Consider the following 20,685-nt stretch of genomic DNA (forward strand, 5'->3'; position numbering starts at 1 on the left):
TAACCCACTGATTACTTATACAATCCAAGATGGTGCAGTACTATCGCCTATCTTGGACTGCAGATCTAATTTTATTGCAAATTTTAAGTGGACCGGTATAATCGCCCACCCTATCCTGCATATTTAAATTTACCTGCTATTTAAATTTTATCGCAATTTTAGGTGGTGTGGAATAATCACCCACTCTGCTCTCCATATTTAAATTTTATCGCAATTTTAGATGGTGTGGAATAATCACCAATCCACACCACTCTGCTCTGAATATTTAAATTTTATCGCAATTTTAGGTGGTGCGGTATAGTCATCCACCCTGCTTTGCATAATTAAATTTTATCGCAATTTGATGTGGTGTGATATAATCGTCCACCATGCTTTTCATATTTAAATTTTATCGCAATTTTAGATGGTGCAGTATAATCGTCCACCTTACTCTACATATTTAAATTTTCCTGCTGTTTAAAGTAGTGCGGAATAATCGCCCATCCTATACTTGTTTCGATGAGAATGATGCGGTACAATTGCCCTTCTCATTAATCATGAAAATCTCGAGCCTGAAGTTTCGAATACTTATCATTTTGGCCTGAAGATCAAAATTTGTAAGAACCAGAAGTTCTAACAATATATTCCTCCAGAACACATATTATTGCAAGTTCTTACACACCTCATTTTTCTTTTAGAAAAGAAAATGGCAAACTTGGCAAAGCTTGATTTTGCTGCCCTGGACATTACTGGAAAGAATTACCATCAGGGAAGAGAGCAGCTCATCCTCTCAAGATCAGGTGAAGGCCATGATTTTTATTCATCGCCATCTTGATAAGGCACTAAAGAGTGAGTACTTAACGGTTGAAGATCCGTTAACCTTCTAGAAGGCCTTGAGAAACAGATACAATCACCAGACAATGGTGATTCTTCCAAGAGCTCGCTATGACTGGACTCACCTAAGGATCCAGGATTTCAGGTCAGTGGCTGAGTACAATTCGGCGTTGTTCAGAATTACCTCTCAGATGAAGCTCTGTGGGGATACTATTACTGAGAAGTTGTTATTGGAAAAGACTTTCAGCACATTCCACGCCTTTAACATGCTCCTGCATCAGCAGTATAGAGCGCGAGGCTTCACTGAATTCAACCAGCTAATATATGTGCTCCTGGTAGTTGAACAGAACAATGAGCTCCTGATGAAAAACCATAATTCCTGATCTACTAGATCAGCACCGTTCCCAGAAGTGAATGCTCCTTCATTTGAAAGGAATACCATATTCTCCCGTGGCAATAATTACAAACAAGGACGTGGCCACAAGCAAGGCCGGTGGAAAGGGAAAGACAAGAACCATGGTGTCCAGTTTCACAACCAGGTTCCAAGGCATAATCCAGGCCCGAGCTTTAAAAATGCAAATTGCCAGAAAGGAAAAGCTCATATGAACACTCCTAGAAATCCTGAAGGAGTTTGTCATAGGTGTAGTGGCAACGAACATTGGGGGCATACTTGTCGCACCCCAAAGCATCTGGTGGAGCTGTATCAAGCCTCATTCAAGGAAAAGGGTGTCGAGATCAATTTCTTCGACCAGGCTTAACCAATAGACACCCCTGATCCAATGACCAATTTATCAAGATAGTTAAACACAACCCACCTGGATGCTACAGACTTTATTAATGAAAGAGGTGATGCGAAAATTATCTTAACACACAAATTAAACCCTCTTGTTGTCAATTGTAGTAAAGAATGTAAGTAGGGATCGTTCTAGGCCGGGGATTAGGAGGGATTGCTAAAACACTTGAAATTGACTTAAAAACGTAAAATTAAGTGTTAAAACACCAAACTAGACTCAAAAGATGCAATACAAACTAAAAAGACTCAAAACTAGTTTAAAAGACTCAAAACTGCTTAAAACAATGAATTAGACTCTAAACTGACTCTAGGGATGGTTTTGGACGAAATTAGGTTCTAACTTGACTCAAGACACTTAAAAACACAAATCGAAATAGATTTTGACTAATAAAACACTTTAAAGTAAAGAGAGATTTGATTTTGACGAATTTGAAAACAAAACAAACAGATTGTAAACTAAAACAGATTTTGGACGAATTTGGGTAAACTATGGATGATGGGCTAGCTAGAGGATTCTTCTCCACACATGACACACTTGCACATAAACCAATTTTCAGTTGTTCTTTCGATAAATCATGAAACTTTAATTAAGTCCGCTTAAATTAACCTTCAAGTTCTCCTTAAGTTATTGAATTAGATGGGAAAGCGCATACAACAATTCAAGCATTCTTCAAAAGTCTTTTACGTGAACAACACAATAAAGATACAATCAAAGATCATTAAGCATTATGAAAACTATAAGTATTGACGAAGCATTCGTTACTATGATGAGCATGAAACTCCTGCCAAGAATTCATTTAACGCGATCGTTTATAAGTGACCTCCATTACTTGTGAATATAAGTTTGTAACTATTAGGTGATACTCCCTTATACTCTAGCATCATATTCATGCATGCAAACTAAGTGTGCACTTTTAATAAACATACACGAATAAGTTATCAATCAAGCAGTTAAACAAATTGAATTCACAACTTATGAAATCACAACTGAAGGTAATCAATTCATATTGCCAGTATGTCCATGGCTTTGAATTCCCCCTAGCTAAGGGGGGTTTAGCTCCTCATACTCACAAAGCAAAGATAAACAAATTTAGATATTGAAAACAAAGAATGAAAACACCTAAAAACCCTCAAACAATCCAACTTGAATGGCAAGCACATCCAAGGGTCCTCTTTCTTCTCTTTGTTGCGGCACAAGGTGTGGTTTTATGGATGAGTGGTAAATTATGGTGGTGCATGGATATAGGTAGTTATGGTGAACGGTGGATGGGTGGATTGTGTTCTCTCGGCCAAGGAATGAAAGTGTAAGTGTATGGAGTTGTGAGATATGAATGTAGTGTCTTTTGATGGATCTTTTTCTCCTCCCCCTTGTTATGGTGAAGGGTGGATGTATTTATAGGCTAGGGAGAGGACCACCATCTAATTAAGGTGGTAGTGGTGTATGTTGTGGTAATGAGTGGATGTAATGGGTGTAGTGGGTGAGTGTTTGGTAATAAGTGGATGTAATGGGTGTAGTGGATGGATGTTTGGTAATGAGTGGATGTAATGGATGTAGTGGATGAGTGTTTGGTAATGAGTGGATGTAATGGGTGTAGTGGGTGGATGTTTGGTAATGAGTGGATGTAATGGGTAGATGTAATGGGTGTAGTGGATGGATGTTTGGAGTTGTAGGTCAACACACTTGCACACACACATGCTGATTTCTAGCCTTCAAATCTTTAAAAACGTCCATCCTCATGTCTCCATGCTTGCACTATCCAATCTTGGCCAAAAAATGCTCCAAATAGCACTTTGTTGCTAACTTTGTTATTTGAACCTACAAACACACGAAAATAGCTTAAAATACATAATTGACTAAGAAATAACAACATAAATGCACAAGAACAAGCTAACTAAGTCGCATAAATATGCTCCTATCAAATTCCCCCACACTTAGCTTTTGCTAGTCCTCGAGCAAAACAAAACAAACGAAACAAACAAAACATAACTTAAACCTTCCAACATTTGCCTCAGGGATTTTCAATGAAACATGACATGCCAAAGATCACCACTTACATAGATTTAAGCAATCCTTACCCTCGAGCATACTTAATCATAGTCACCATTCACTAGCTCACATTTAATCAATTAAAACAACATTTTGAATGTAGTAACATGCCTTAGAGAATTCCCTCAATTCCTTACTAGATACTCTCTATTTTCACACACATTTTCTGAGTACACACCTTACACTAGTTATATGTGAGAAGATTGATGTAAACATAGAAGACTAGTACTCACATATGTTATAACAAAGAAAGCAATTTCTGGAGTTAATAAGCATGTTTAGATGTGATCTCATGAATGGTATGCTACTACTTAGATGCGAGAACCAGTGACACCATATGCTCATACCAATTTCGAACTCCACAAATTGAAACACACAACACTCAAGATTGAAGTCAAGGGTTGTAACAAGGCTTGGGGATAATGGCTAACAAAGAAAGGATAGGAATAACAAACGTTCTTAAAGCGATAGCAAGCAAAGCAATGAAATAGACACTTGGAATTCTCTTTAGAATACAGAATCAACTTTTACATACAAAGGGAAGATTCATGCAACACTTAGGGCCGAATTCAATGTTTTGGACCCTTTTTTAACAAACAATACTTTAAAGCTCTTGCTCATACTCTTTTTTCTTTTCTCGACCCGTGCCTTATTAAGGACTTTGGCACACACACACACAATAATCACTTCCCCCACACTTGTTTTTCTACAAGAGTTCAACAAAAGGAAATACTTCTAAATTATGCTTTACTATGCTTCAAGAACAAGGGTATGGATGGTCCTATTCTAGGCTGGGTGAGGATAGTGTGGGTAACAAAGAACATGGGCTACACAAGGCTCAACGGAGTTAAACTTAAACACATAATGAACGGGATAGGCTTTTTGGCTCTTGGCTCACTAAACAACTTCATCTTGAATATGTGTTATGCAAATCAATAACATGCTTTGAATGAAATAGGCATGAGTTCTAGTATTTGGAACTAAATGATGAAACGCATTCTAAATAGCAACCAAGCAAAGAATAATGAGATCATGCAACGACTTTAGAAAACAACGATGCACAAATTATTAACTCTCCAAATAAATGTTTAGGCTCAAGTCTCAAAAGGTTGTAGCGTTCATTTGAGTTCCTCCTTTCAAGCATGGTACAAAAACTGATTATTTTTTTTCTTTATGATTGCATGTGAATTCATAAATTATAACCACAACCAAGCATACACCAAAGAGTAAATCAAATTTTTATCCAAGTTTATAACTCTCTTTAACAGTCATGTAATTAAAAACCAAATCCTCATCATTGTGTTGGAAGGTACCCTAAGACACAAATAAACATACAAAGCAACTCTTTTTGGGTTTTTCAAAACAATTTTTCAAATTTTTATGAGATTTTCGAATTTTTATATCAAAACACTCCAAAACAGCTTAAAAAACACTTAAAACAGCAAGGAACAACACTATAAGTAATGGGTGATAAACTCCTACGAATTTCATGTAAAATAACTTGGTTACCCCCCCACACTTAAATCAAACATTGTCCTCAATGTTTCAAGCATAAACTCACACAAAAACAAGCAAACAAAGAAACAACGAATAAACATGACAAGTATGGCAAAGTAAAAACCAGACAGAGTAGAGTTTAAGAACGCAAATCTAGTTTTTGAGATAGATGATCTTGTTGACTTTCCATAGCTTTGATCTTGAACTGGTTTGGAATTCTGAGTGAGGACTATGAGAGTTCCTTGGTTTCAAATCAGACTCCTTCTGCTGGGTTGATTTGATTGTTCAGTCTGCATTCTTCTCTACTTGTTTCTTTTGCACGGCAGACAGGTACGAGGTAGAGGTGATGGTCTGTTTCTTTCTTCAATCTTTCCAAGTGCCCACCTCTTGCTTTCTTTCTCCTTGTCCCTAGTTGAGGATGAATTAGCACATTGTCTCCGCATCCTTCGAGGTATCATTTTCACTTCCCTTATTTATTCCCCAGGCAGATGTGGTAGACGAAGAGGAAGCATAAGATGTTGAAGATGAGTACTCGAGAGCAGGGCTAGGTAAGCAATCAGGAAGGGGTTCCAGGCAGTCGGTTCCAGATCGGAAGATTGATACCAAGTGCTGGCTGATTGCTCTCTTTCTCCTTACCCTGCAGATGAAAACAACGACAAGAAGAAAGACAGGGAGAAAGCATGATATGAGATACTCTTGCTTTCAACCTTCATGATATGAAATACTTTTGCTTTGGATGAGTTGTTTGCAGAGGTACCCCAAGGAATAAGGAACACTAAGTGACTCGAGAGGCTTAGTTGGGAAGGCATTCTCGGAGATGACGGAAGGTTATGTATGTCTGCATTGCTATGGAGGGTGAAGGTCGACATTTATAGGAAATAATAGCCAGTACTATTCTTTCACTCTTGTCGGCAACCGTTGGATGATTGAACAGTAAATTTCACGTGCTTTCTACTTCACCAGAAATCTTCGACAGATTGCCCGTAATTTTCGCAAGGCTGAGTGTGCATGTGACAGATGCTGACACGTCTAGATAAAGCAGATGCCTCTTCGATATCTGGAATCGGCGCTTCGACAAACTACTTGTGATTTTCGCAAAGCTGAGCGTGCATGTGAGAGATGCTGACACGTCTGGAAAAGCAGATGGCTCTCTGATTTCTAAGCTTGCCTCTTCGAGTTCTGAGCTCTGTCGAGTGCAGAGGTTGCATGTGACGAGTGCGGATAAATCTGGAACAAAGGATGACTCGTGGTTTCTAAGCAAGCCCAACTTTTGAGAAAGCTAGTGCCTCTTCGATTTTTGAATTGGCCTCTTTGAATTCTGAGCTCGCCTTTTCGATATTTGAAATCCCGTTGAGTGTTGATTTTTATAGAGGCACGCAGTTCATTTCAAAGCACACTTGAATTTACGCTTGTAGAAACTCCCTTTTTGCACTTCTAATATCTTGACTTGTCCGACCTCTTCTTTCTTCAACACCTTTGAAAATGTCTGGCCCTTCCAACCGTCGTTTTGACTTGAACCTACAAACACACGAAAATAGCTTAAAATACATAATTGACTAAGAAATAACAACATAAATGCACAAGAACAAGCTAACTAAGTCGCATAAATATGCTCCTATCAAGAGGGAATGAAGTTTATGGGTCCGATTGAATTATTTATGTTTAATGTACTCTTGTTATTTGTACATGTGGTTTAATGCTCGCATTTTCAACTCAATAAAATTAGTATTCCAGTATGAATAAATTGTTTTTTCTTTACTCAGAGAACATGGATAAAAATTATGGTTATTCTCAAAACAAGAGCAATGGCGGAGACTTTTGTCTTGCAGACAGCGCAACCATGCATTCAATACTTCGAGATCGAAAGTATTTCTCGAATTTGGTACTTGCAAAAGTAAAGGTAACAACAATATCAGGGCAATCAGATGTAATTGAAGACTCAGGAAAAGCCCAGATTATGTTACCAAATGGAACAATATTGTCCATAAAGAATGCATTATATGCTACTCGATCCATTTGAAATTTGTTGAGTTTTAAAGACATACGTCTAAATGGATACCACATTGAAACGAAAAGTGTAGAAAATGTGGAATATTTATGCATTACCTCCAATGATACCCAGAAGCGTATATTGGAGAAGTTGCATGGTTTATCGAGTGGATTGTATGATACATACATAAAGACAGTTGAGGCATATACTGTCATGAACCAGAAGTTCATTGATTCAAAGGTTTACATGCTTTGGCATGACCGTCTAGGTCATCCAGGTTTACCATGATGCGTAGAATCATTACCAACTCTAATGGACATCCATTATTGAGCAGACACATTGATGTCTCAAATGATAACCCTTGCAAGGCTTGTTCCTAAGGGAAGTTGGTAATTAGACCATCACAACTAAAGGTTGATGATGAATCCCCATCATTTTTGCAAAGAATTCAAGGGGATATTTGTGGACCTATTCAACCACCTTATGGACCATTTCGATATTTATGGTTTTGGTTGATGCATCTACCCAATGGTCACATGTTTGCCTATTGTCTACTCGAAATGTAGCTTTTGCGAGACTTCTTGCTCAGATAATTAAGTTGCAAGCACAGTTCCCAAATCATCCCATTAAGTCAATCCGACTTGATAACGCTGGTGAATTTACATCTCAAACCTTTGATGATTACTGTATGGCACTGGGCATTGATGTTGAACACCCTGTTCTTCATGTCTATACTCAAAATGGTTTAGCAGAGGCATTTATCAAGCGGCTTCAATTAATAGCCTGCACTTTGCTCATGAAAATGAAATTGCCGGTCTTTACATGGGGACATGCCATATTACATGCTGCATCATTGGTTAGATTGAGACCCATAGCCAACCACCAATATTCATCATTACAACTCGTGTTTGGACATCAGCCAAACATTTCACATTTACGAGTTTTTGGTTGTGCTGTTTATGTGCCTATTGCACCGCCACAACGAGCTAAAATGGGACCTCAGCGCAGACTGGGAATTTATGTGGGTTTTGATTCACCATCTATGATTAGATATTTGGAACATTTGACTGGTGATATGTTTACAGCTCGTTTTGCTGATTGTCATTTTGATGAGACAGTTTTCCCGTCGTTAGGGGGAGAGAAAACCGTTCCAGAAGAACGGCAAGAACTGACATAGGTTGTTCCCACCTTATCTCATTTTGATCCATGAAGCACTTAATGTGAAAATGAAGTGAAAATGATCATTCATCTTCAAGGTATTGCTAATCAAATGCCAGATGCATTTAATGATGCTTCGAAAGTGACAAAGTCACATATACCAGCTGCAAACGCACCTGCAAGAATTGATACCCCTGTTGGACAAAATAAAGTGGCAGCGAATGATTCATCCAGTGCATGCCTGAAGCGTGGTAGACCCCCAGGTTCAAAAGATTCAACCCCTCGAAAGAGAAAGATGAAAGCACAGTTGAACCCAAATGATATCATTCAAGAAAAGAAATTGATTGATATATCCACAATTCATGATTCTGTACTTCCAGAAAAAGAAAATGTCATTGATGAGACACATGTCCTTGAAGAGACAGAAGTACATGAAAGCAAAGAAATATCCATAAGTTATGCATGTACTAATGAATTGTGGGATCGAAATGAAATAATCGTCGAGGACATGTTTGCATTTGCAATAGCCACTGAAATTATATTAAGTGATGATGTTGAGCCCCACTCTGTTGATGAATGCAGACAGAGACAAGATTGGCCTAAGTGGAAAGATGCAATCCAGGTAGAATTAAATTCCTTGGAAAGACAAAGTGTTTTTGGACCAGTAGTCCAAACCCAACCTGGTGTGAACCCCGTAGGTTACAAATGGGTATTCACAAGGAAACGCAATGAGAAAAAACGAGATTGCAAGATATAAAGCACGACTTGTTGCACAAGGTTTTTCACAAAGACCTGGAATTGATTATGAAGAGACATACTCTCTTATAATGGATGCAATTACGTTCCGTTACTTAATAAGTTTGGTGATTTCAGAAAAACTTAACATGCGACTTATGGATGTCATCACCGCGTATCTATATGGAGAATTAGATACAGACATATATATGAAAGTCCTAGAAGGACTTAAGTTGCCTGAAGCAACTAACAAACCACGAGGTATGTTCTCAATCAAATTAAGGCGATCACTGTATGGGCTGAAACAATCTGGGCGAATGTGGTATAATCGTCTCAGTGAGTATTTGATTAAAGAAGGATATGCCAACAATGTCATCTGCCATTGTGTGTTCATTAAGAAATCAAATACTAGATTTGCTATAGTGGTAGTATACGTTGATGATATGAACCTAGTTAGAACCCCTGAAGAGCTCAACAAAACTGCTGACTATCTGAAAAGCGAATTTGAAATGAAAGACCTTGGAAAAACCAAATATTGTCTCGGCCTGCAGATCGAGCATTATGTTAATGGAATTTTGGTCCATCAATCAGCTTACATTGAAAAAATACTGAAGCGATTTGGCATAGACAAGGCTTATCCACTTAGCACCCCAATGGTCGTTAATTCTTTGGAAATTAAGAAAGATCCATTCCGTCTAAAAGACAATGATGAACTGGTCCTTGGTCCAGAAGTACCATATTTGAGCGCAATAGGTGCTTTATTGTATTTAGCACAATGTACTAGACTAGATATAGCTTTTTCAGTTAACTTGTTAGCCAGGTACAGCTCTGCTCCAACAATTCGTCATTGGAAGGGAGTCAAAGATGTTTTACGATACCTTCGTGGGACAATAGATATGGGTCTCTTCTACTCAGACAAGCCCACAAATGATCAGATCCTTGTTAGATACGCAAATGCTAGTTTTCTCTCCGATCCGCATAAAGCCTGCTCACAAAATGGATATGTGTTCACTTATGGAAATACTGCAATTTCATGGCGATCAACGAAGCAAACGCTAGTTACTACATCTTCCAATCACTCGGAAATAATTACTTTACATGAAGCAAGTCGTGAATGTTCTTGGTTAAAGATCAATGATCCATCACATATGGAATTCATGTCGTCTACCTTCAGAGACAAACACTCCAACTGTCATCCATGAAGATAATGCAGCCTGTGTCGCCTAGATGAAGGAAGAATTCATCAAAGGTGATAAGACTAAACACATCTCTCCAAGATTTTTTAGTGCACATGAGCTTGAGAAGGGTAAAGTTATTGAAGTCAGATAAATCCATTCCAATGAAAATTTAGCAGATTTGTTCACCAAATCTCTACCAAAGTGCACATTTCAGAAGTTAGTGCAGGGAATCTGATTACGTCGGCTTACGCAGGGGGAGATACAATTCAGGGGGAGCATTCATGATACATGCATGTTGTACTCTTTTTCCTTCGATTAGGATTTTTCCCATTAGGGTTTTCCTATCAAGGTTTTAACGAGGCAACATAAGCATGCTCAACACCATCCGGGTAAAGTTGCACTCCTTTTCCTTCGTTATGGTTTTTTTCCCACTGGGTTTTTCCAAGCAAGGTTTTAATGAGGCAACTGATGTTGATATGTGGGCATCTAAGGGGGAGTGTTGTAATTAATAGGTATGTTTGCCCACATATATATAGTAATGTTTATAGTAAAGTATCACATGTGTATAGTAATGTATCACATGTGTATAGTCTAGACTCACAAGCTAAATCGTAATCATTTTGTAATTTTCCATTGAAGTGGCTCTATAAATAGAGCACTTCGTTTGTTCAAAGTGAGAAGAGAAGATGAAGAAATATAAAACTCTCAGTATCCCTCAGTTTTTAATATTTGCAATACTTTTGTCAGTGTGATATTTTGCACCACTTTGTCCTCAATCTTAGCAAAGGTTATTTGTCTACTTTTGTTTATTTATAACAAAAACAAAGTTATCAGCAAGACTAAGATTTTTAATAAATATTCCACTAAAAAATAAAAAATAAATTGGACACGTGGAGGGTAGAAGAAGCCCCCAATGAAAAGAATTGTGTCTTTACGTTTCTTGTACCTCTCTCCTTCCGTATTATATTGTTCCTTCCAACAGGGGTTTATGCATTAATCCAAGATTCTTCTCAGAGATTTTGGGTTTCTGTTCTTCTGTTCTGGGTTTCTGTTCTTCTGCTCTCACAATTCACAGCAACAAGTAAGTTCTCAATCCTCAATTTTCATCACGATCATCAAACTTTGCTGCTTCTGATCATGATTACAATCCACAAGCAAGCTCTCTTTTCAATTACCTGTTTGGTTACCTGGAAAATTGCTGGAAAATGGAAATTCATATGACGTAGCTATTTTTTCAAATCAATTTTTGTGCTTTCTGCGTTGTGAGAGAGAAATTGTAATTTAATTGGAGGGTTCTATGTGGGTTTCCGTTGATTGCAGATGGGTTGTTTTCCTTTTCAAGTTAAGGATCGTTTATGCTGTTGCTTCCTGAAATAAACAGGTTTTGTTTTATATTAAAATATATTTGATCATTTGTTTGGGGGTCTCTCAAACTCTGGGGCATTTGTTTTCCTTTTGGAAAAATTGGAAGTAACAATAGGATGATGAGACTTGCAATCATATTATGATAGGGGTTCCAATCAATAATATTTCAACCTCTGTTTCACTAAACTAAATTGTACCGAATACCCGTCAAACCTCTGTGGTGCTTGATGATAATCCTCTTTTGAGGTGATATACAGTGTACAATTGGTCACTGGATAAAGTTACTGTTCAATCAGTTTCGTTGTTTGTCGGATTTATTTGGTTCGCGGGGTGAAACTATAACATGGTTCTTATATAGAACATTCACAGTGATTTTTATGGTGTAATTCTGCTGATCTCCATGTGTTCTTACAACTTAGTGTCATTTTGAGGGATGGAAGATCTCAACGTTCTATGGGGTTCTTCTTCCTAAGAGCCATTTTTATGCATTCTTTGTGGGCTTCTACTAAATTTCATATGATTTCTTGCAGATAAATACCAATTGATGTAGAAACTGAGTGGGGGAATTACAAAATATCCGGAGACATACAACGATTCTGTAAAGTTTAATATATGATCAGTATGGATGTGAAAGGTATAACCTGGGTTGGGGGTGTATACCAGAAATTTGAGACAATGTGCTTGGAGGTTGAAGAAGATATGTACCAGGTAAGCCCTTTGGCAGTCCTTTTATGTCTCTTGGACTCCTAAATTGAGGTCTCATCTACATAAAAGGAATGATGACCATAGACTGCTGGTCTGGAAGTGTTCATCATAAGTTTTCATTTATCCTTCCTCTTCCTCTTCATCCTCCCACTTTCAGTGCTTATGAAAATATCTTTGTCGTGTGTATTTTTCTTTGGAGTAATTTGTTTGAGATCACCAAAAAAATTCAACACTAGGCGTGAGTCAATTAACATTTTAGTGCTTTTAGAGAGACGTCAATGAATAGAAAGTTTAGCAAGTAGTGTTGACCTTAGTTGGAGAGGAAAATTGTTTTAAATTAACCTTAGCTGAAGAGGAAAATTACTTCTGTTGACCTTATGTTAAAAAAAAAGAAATGTCTATTAACCCATGCAGAAATATGAAATTGAACTAAACCAATTTTTTATATATTTATCTTCTACTGGGGTTTTCACAATTATTTCTGTGCTTATTTTTATTAGTGTGGTCTATGCCAAATATGGTGTTTATGTGGTTCAGTGATTATATGAGATAGTGGTCGTGTTAATTTTGTTCCAGAGTCCAGTTAACTTGTTTTGTTGATCATTCTTTATTTGGAACAGGACACAGTCAAATTTGTTGAGAATCAGGTACAGACTGTTGGTGCAAGTGTTATGAAGTTCTATGCAGATGTAATGCAAGATTTGGTTTGTGACTCTGCAGTAGATCCAGAGGCTATGCCAGCCAATGGGAACCCTGTAGAAATAACTTTCATGTTGATAGTTCTAAAAAGCACAATGGCGTTCTAAGATTCATGTAGCCGATCCCACTCAGTGACTTGGATTTTCCAAGTCTCCAACCGAGAAGTTTTCCTCACTCAGGAAATTAAGGGAACACTACCTCAACCTACATGCTCCACTCACAAAGCTCCAACAAAAGAAAATTCAAAGAACTTAGAGAAGAAGGCTTTGGTGTATTTAACACAATACGTTGAAATGAAGGAAAGCTTATTTATTGATATCCCCGATAAGCTACAAATATGTACATATACATGAGTCAAAATAAACAAACAAGAGAGAGCCTTCACAAAGGTTGCTTAGGAGAAGTCGCAGCAGTCGGTAGAGCCCCAGAAAGAGAAGGCACCGGAGGGGGATCATTCGGAGCCTCAGTACTGGACAGAACCCTAGAAGGAGGAGGCATCAGAGGTTGATCATTTGGAGCTTCATTACGCGGTACAGCCCCAGAAGACGAAGGCAATAAATGCCTTTGGAACAAACCCACAAATCTCTGATGATCAAGTAAAACCTGACCATCAGATTCCTTCATCTGGTCCAGCTTCCTCTTCATGTTTGTAGCATAGTCATGTGCGAGACGGTGCAACTGTTTATTCTCATGCTTGAGCCCTCTAATCTCCTGTTTGAGACTCATCACTTCAGCCGCCAATGATTCAACTTGGCGGGTTCGAGCAAATAGGCGTTGGGCCATATTAGACACAGAACCTGCACACTGAACACTGAGAGCCAGAGAATCCTTAACAGCTAACTCATCAGATCGTTTGGAAAGTAGTCTGTTATCTTTGGGAGTGAGAAGGTTCCTGGCCACCACCGCAGCGGTCATATCATTCTTCATAACGGAATCCCCAACGGTAAGAGGACCAGTAGGGGAGACGAAGGATGGGCGCCATATGTTGTCTGGAGAAGGCGGGGCTGCCTCTTCAACAAGGTTCAAGTCAAAACGACGGTCGGAGGGGCCAGACATTTTCAAAGGTGTTGAAGAGAGAAGAGGTCGAACAAATCAAGATCTTAGAAGTGTAAGAATGGAGCTTCTACTGGTGGAGATTCAAGTGTGCTTTGGAACTTAATGCCAGCCCTATAAAAATCTGCACTCGACGGAGCTTCAGAAATCGAAGAGGCGCCTGCTCAGAAATCGAAGAGGCGTTTGCTTTCTCAAAAGCTGGGCTGCTCAGAGACCACGAGGGTCGATCTCAGAAATCGAAGAGGCGTCTGCTTTCTCAAAAGTTGGGCTGCTCAAAGACCACGAAGGCCGATCTCAGAAATCGAAGAGGCGCTTGCTTTCTCAAAAGTTGGGCTGCTCAGAGACCACGAGGGCCGATCCCAGAAATCGAAGAGGCACCTACTTTTCCAGCCTTGGCAGCACCTGTCACACGCACACTCAGCTTTGCGGAAATTATGGGCATTCTGTCGAAGACTTCTGGTGAAGTAGAAAGCACATGAGTCTTACTGTTCAATCACCCACTTCCCACACGCAATAGTAGCTCATGTGTATCACATATAACTTTGCCAAAGTTCTCTGCCAAAGTTGAGCACGTGAAGCTTGCAGCTTCCACTACATCGCTCTGACCAAGACGGGTAAAAGAATAGCAAAGAAACAGCACTAACAAAGTTTAGACACATAAATTTTGAAGGTCTAGCTACCCCATATTATTACCCACAAGGGTAAAGGAACAGTATCACTGCTGGATAATTGGAAAGTCCCTGTGTGTCAACCTCTGTGCTTCGTGGCAAGGTAGACTAGCAAACATGCCCAACCTTTACTCACATTCGAGAAAACACTCCCAACAAGATTGCTTGCTCCAAAATCGAAGAGGCACCGTCCTCCGAATCTCGAGAGCCAGACTCCCAACATGACTACTTTCTCAAAAATCGAAGAGAGGGTAAAGGAACAGTACCATTGCTGGATAATTGGAAAGTCCCTGTGTGTCAACCTCTGTGCTTCGTGGCAAGGTAGACTAGCAAACATGCCCAACCTTTACTCACATTCGAGAAAACACTCCCAACAAGATTGCTTGCTCCAAAATCGAAGAGGCACCGCCCCCCGAATCTCGAGAGCCAGACTCCCAACATGATTACCTTCTCAAAAATCGAAGAGACACCGCTCTCCGAATCTCGAGAGCCAGACCCCCAGCAGGATTGCTTTCTCAAAAATCGAAGAGACATCGTTCTCCGAATCTCGAGAGCCAGATCCCTGATAGGATTGCTTGTTCGAAAACCGAAGAGGCAACACTTTCCCAACTACAAGAGCCGGATCTCCTTGGATAAAGCTGTCTGTAATCTTCACACGCAACATCAGCTTTCCACATACCACAGACCACTTTTTCAAAGTGCTCTGACAGGGTAAAGGAATAGCATTACTACTTGTTGTTAAGGAGACTCCTATATATGTCAACCTCCATCCCCAACGGACAGACAGACCTGCAAAAATGCTCAACCCTTCCTCATATATGAGAGGGCACTCTCAACGAAGCCTTTCGAAATATTCAGCTTTCTTTCCCCCTGATAATACCTCTGCAAACAAGTTATACTAGAGCAAGAATATCTCATATCATCAGGGTTAAAAGCAAGAGTATCCCATATCATGCTTTTTCCCTGTCTTTTCCTTTGGCCTTGTTCTTACCTGCAAGACAAGGAGAAAGAGAGCAATCAGTCAGCACTTGGAATCAAGCTTCCAGCCAGGAACTGACTGCCTGGAACTTACTTACCTGGCATTGCTCTCGAGTACTCATCTTCAACATCTTATGCTTCCAGGGAAGATACCGCATCTGCCTGAGGAACAGATAGGGCAAGTGAGAAGGATACAAGGAAGCATGTGGAGACAAGCGTAACAGCACACGTGCCGATACATCCATTACTCTGTCAAAGCAAAAGTATCCCATATCAGTAGGGTCGAACGTACTCTAGATTTGATGGACTTGTTTTGACCCTCAAATTCTTCAGTCGGCCTTATACTCTGGAGGAAACCAGAAAACCCTCCAGCTCAGTTCAAGAATAAGCCTGTGGAAAGTTACTTCTTCAAAAGCAAAAGTATCCCATATCATCTCTTCTCATTTTTCTTCTCTTTATCCTTCATGCTGCCTGCAAGATAGGGAGAATGTGAACAATCAGCCGGAGCTCTGATTGCTTACCTTGTCTGTCACCTCTTTCAGCAAATCCCCTAGCTCGGCAACTTGAGGGACTCCTACTACATGGTTTGTATCGCGCTTGACCAAGCCTGAAACTACAAGTAAGCTTCAAGTGAAATTGATACATTACCTTGTGCATCTCCACCAGTTACAGATACCACCCCTGGATGGAGGAAGAGTACTTCCAGAGAAGATGCCACATCTACCTGTGAGACAGATAAGGCAAGTCAAGACGATACCACATTCCGATACTTAGAAGTTTCGTGATTACGAGATCATTCTCCCACAATATTTCCTAATGTCATTTGTACTAAATCATTCACCTGTACTCACTAAAGGAAAGCTTGAACCTATGTACTTGTGTAAACCCTTCACAATTAATGAGAACTCCTCTATTCCGTGGACGTAGCCAATCTGGGTGAACCACGTACATCTTGTGTTTGCTTTCCTATCTATATCCATTTATATACTTATCCACACTAATGATCGGAGCAATCTAGCGAAGATCACAAAAAGCGACCGTTTTCGCTACCTAGGATATATCGTGCAAGAGAACGGAGAATTAGAGAGATCTCAACCATAGAATAGAAGTTGGATAGATGAAGTGTAAGAGTGCATCCGGCGGGTTGTGTAACCGTCGTAGGCCACTGAAGCTCAAGGGAAAATTTTATAGGACGGCAATAAGGCCAGCGATGTTGTATGGCACAGAATGTTGGGCGGTGAAGCATCAACACGTACACAAAATGGGTGTGGCGGAGACGAGGATGCTTCGTGGGATGTGTGGGCACACAAGAAATGATAAGATTGGAAATGAGGATATTCGAGGTAAAGTAGGAGTGGCCGAAATTGAAGGAAAGATGAGAGAAAATCGGTTCCGGTGATTTGGACATGTGCAAAGAAGGCCTACTAACGCTCCGGTTCGAAGATGTGACTACGGGACAGAGGTTCAGGGCCAAAGGGGTAGAGGAAGACCTAGGAAAACTTTGGAAGAGACTCTAAGAAAAGACTTAGAGTACTTGGTTCTAACGGAGGACATGACACAAAACCGAGCGCAATGGCGTTCTAGGATTCATATAGCCGACCCCACTTAGTGGGAAAAGGCTTTGTTGTTGTTGTTGTTGTTGTTGTTGATAGTTCTAAAAAATCAAAGGTTAGCAAGAAAGGAGAGCCGGTAAAAGTTGATGTTGAAATAGTAAATGGGGATTCAGAGGTGATTGCTGCATTGAATATGGATGTGGACCATAAATCATTGTTCCATGGACAGCACATGGATGCATATCGCATGCTATCCTCAGAGAATTGTGCAAGAGGAGCGTGCTCGGATGTATACTCAAGACAAGACCATGATGGGAGTAATTTTAATAATTCAAACTTGGTTGTCAAAGAAAACCCAATCAAGGACAGATTTCCCGGGGCAATAGCTCCTCTTGAATCTGATTTGAGCAGGCACTCAACATCCTGCCGTGTAAATTTGGATGATACCCATGAAGTTTCGAGCGACCATAGAGATACAGCTATAACCCCATCTATAACCGAAGGTATGACATGTAAGTCCACAAGGGAAAGTTGTGTGATTGCAAATACAAGCCAATGTACAGCTGATGCTTCAGTTGACTGCCGAACATGTAATATGTTTGTTTTGGATGAATTGGAAGCAAAAGAATGGAAGGAAATATTAGATTCATCCTTTGGTTGCTCATCAGTAGAAAGAAACGGTGGTTATTCTTTTTTAACCCTATAAAAGTGTTTTGTTTTCACCAGCCTTGCTACTTGTTCTCTTTCGATTTCCGGTTTGGCTGCTGCAGACAGTTGTTTGAGCAATTTGTTTATTTCTTTGTTAGGATCCTCTCCAAGTGGACAAGCACACTCTGAAAAAAATGCTGACAAGGAAATCTCTTCGTCTCATCCTGGTAACACTCAGTACATCTCATTCAGATGCACAATAACCACATATCAGTTTTTATATTGACAAGTATTGACTCAGAAATGTCTCTGCAGAGATAATAACTATGAGAAAATAATGGAGACTTTTTTTTCACTATGGACCATTTTTTATTTACATTCATGTGGGGTCTAGATTTTATACTAGTTCATGAAAAATTGCACGTTCTTTCATACATGTAGAGTTGTGTACTTGATGGGTTTACTGATCATGCTCAATTGAAAGTTATTTGTGCTTGTAGTAGTAGTAGTAACCAATGACTCATTTTTCCAGGGGGTTTGCATGAATCCAGCTTTCATGCAACTGAGAGTAATGCTGTTGTACATGGAACGGAAACCATTCAACAATCTGAAAAGGCAATGCTTGAGGAGACTTGTGTAATGGTGACTGGTAAGGACGTTCGTTTTGTTCCTCACATGGAAGGCAAGCGTAGGCCTTACAAGGTTATCCCACTCTCCCTCTCTCCCTCTCCCTCTCTCTCTCTCTCTCTCCTCATTCTCTCACTCTCACCCCCTATCTTCTACCTATTTTAATTGGCTTTAATTGGGACCTATTTTCTAGAAAAAAATTCAGAATGCTTTGAGAATGAGATCAGCAAGGAAGCAAGAGTATGAGCAGCTTGCATTATGGTATGGGGATGATGCAAAATCAAATTTAAAAGCTGGAGAACGTCTCAGGCATTCTCTGACTGTGGAGGAGACACAGAAATCATTAGCTCATGAAATTTGTGAATCTGAATGGGAGATTCTCTAGGTACCCTTGTAAAAGCTTGTGTAAATAAACCGCCTCACTGCAGCCTCTCCTTCCTGGTCATGGTGCCATTCAAAATTCCTAGCTTAGGATAAAATTTGTACCTAAGTTGGGTAAAACGCCAATTGTCTGATGCTCTAGTCTTCAGTATATTAACAATTATGTAATGGCCATAAGATTAAGTACTTGAGGTTTATATTACAAATGGGTCCGACCCAATAGAGTCCTCCCTTTATGGTCACCATTGTTAATAAGTTGGTTACTATTATTGTCTATGGTTAGCTATTGTTTGTTCTGCTATGCTGTATTTTTTGCTTCTCGTGTTCTTTTCTATTAAATTTTTTGTTACTGGTTCAAATAAGTGCCTAGAGGGGAATAACGGATCGTAGTTTCATGCTTTTGCTACTGATTGGAAAACGTATTAACAACTGTGGATGCACAAGTACTCGCACATCTTGTTCGTATGCTTGTACGTTAATTTCTTCAGCATATTTGTTTATTTGTCTATTGTCTTTGCTAAAGAAAGCTATATTAGATAAAGCACATGCAGGCATTTTACATCCATATTCCATACAGAAGGTAAATTTTCATGATTTAGAATACTCGATTTTGGTTTGTCTGCTCGTTTAGACAGGGTACCCCGACATGTATTGGCAGCTGTTCAGGTTAATAGTTAACGGCAGGTACTGTTTTTGTACATTTCATCTTCTCTTGTAATTCCTGTCTTCTCTTTGACATTTCATTCAACCTTATGAAGAACGAAGTATACCAAGTTTACTAACACTCATGACAGATCAAACAAGAGGTTAAAAACTAAGAATGACTTTGGAGGTGTCCAAGGCCAGCCTTTTCTAGGTATCTGGCAGGCCAGGCAAACACCAGTGGCTGCAATCAGCACAAGTCTCCGGTTTTCTATTTTGCAAAGCTAACAACTGCTTCCACTCCTTCGTTCCATAAACTGCTGGATGCGCATCTCTTCCGTGCTGAGATAGCTTTGTAATGTTCAGGTACGTCACTGGGCGCTGCATTGTTCTCTCAACAACTTTTATAATTTTCCCGGGAAATATTGTCTCGTTGGAATCGTCTAAGATGGGTTGGGTTTTGTTGCAACACCAATGCTTTCCCCTGTGCTCTGGTGAAATGCTCCGGAAGAGCACTCTGGTTTTAGTCACATCCACATTTTGATCAACCCAACGTGCCCAGGTATTCATCACCATATCAAATGCTAATTCAATCTCCATATTCTCCACTGTTTTGCCATCGTATTGAAACAAGTCCCACCTGAATGTCCGACTTCTATTAGACAGACGCCTTGAAAAATATTCATTCATTTTCTTTAGTAGATCACAGGTGACTTACGTCTTGATTTTCCTGTGCGCCCACCAGTGACTGGTGTTGAATACCATAATGTCTGCCCCTTACTACTTCATGGCTGAGGTTGTGACTCTGTCAAGCCTAAGAATTCTAGCCCCGTTATCTTGGTTCACTTTCTGCTGCATTAGAAATGGACTCCAGTAGAACTTCGACAGAAAAGTTGTACGCCTGCGGTTATAGAAACAAGCAACACCTTCACAGTTAAGAAGTCAAGGTCCTGTTTTTTATTTTCTTCTCCCGAGTATGTCGCTTATATATAAAGAAAATAGTTCAGTGACAGAAGATTAATCGTATAAATGAAAACTAAACCTTCCTTAGCTGTGAAGACCTTGTAGATGCCGCTTTTCACATCGTCTAGGGTTTGAGAGGGAGGTAGAGCTGAGTAAAGAAGACAAGGTAGGGATTCCCACTGGTTTCTGTTA

At 39.6% G+C, this 20,685-nt stretch overlaps 1 protein-coding gene across 1 annotated transcript; it reads left to right on the forward strand.

Annotated features, from left to right (window-relative positions):
• Nucleotides 1–11,138: 11,138 nt before the first annotated feature.
• On the forward strand, nt 11,139–19,184 carry LOC126581926 (uncharacterized). Its single transcript, XM_050245867.1, has 7 exons — nt 11,139–11,292; nt 12,107–12,284; nt 12,902–13,054; nt 17,324–17,912; nt 18,039–18,107; nt 18,413–18,582; nt 18,701–19,184. Exons 2-7 carry the CDS (start codon nt 12,189–12,191, stop codon nt 18,890–18,892), a joined length of 1,269 nt encoding a protein of 422 aa, XP_050101824.1. The 5' UTR covers nt 11,139–11,292; nt 12,107–12,188; the 3' UTR covers nt 18,893–19,184.
• Nucleotides 19,185–20,685: the final 1,501 nt, after the last annotated feature.

The sequence above is a fragment of the Malus sylvestris genome, chromosome 9 (genome assembly GCF_916048215.2).
Source record: "Malus sylvestris chromosome 9, drMalSylv7.2, whole genome shotgun sequence".
NCBI classification, from domain to species: Eukaryota; Viridiplantae; Streptophyta; class Magnoliopsida; order Rosales; family Rosaceae; genus Malus; species Malus sylvestris.

Coding starts and splice junctions, on each gene's coding strand:
- LOC126581926 (XM_050245867.1), top strand. CDS start 12,189: ATGATCAGTATGGATGTGAAAGGTATAACCTGGGTTGGGGGTGTATAC. Junction 13,055..17,323: donor CTGTAGAAATAACTTTCATG/TTGATAGTTCTA, acceptor GTTGTTGTTGTT/GTTGATAGTTCTAAAAAATC. Junction 18,583..18,700: donor GCAAGCGTAGGCCTTACAAG/GTTATCCCACTC, acceptor CCTATTTTCTAG/AAAAAAATTCAGAATGCTTT.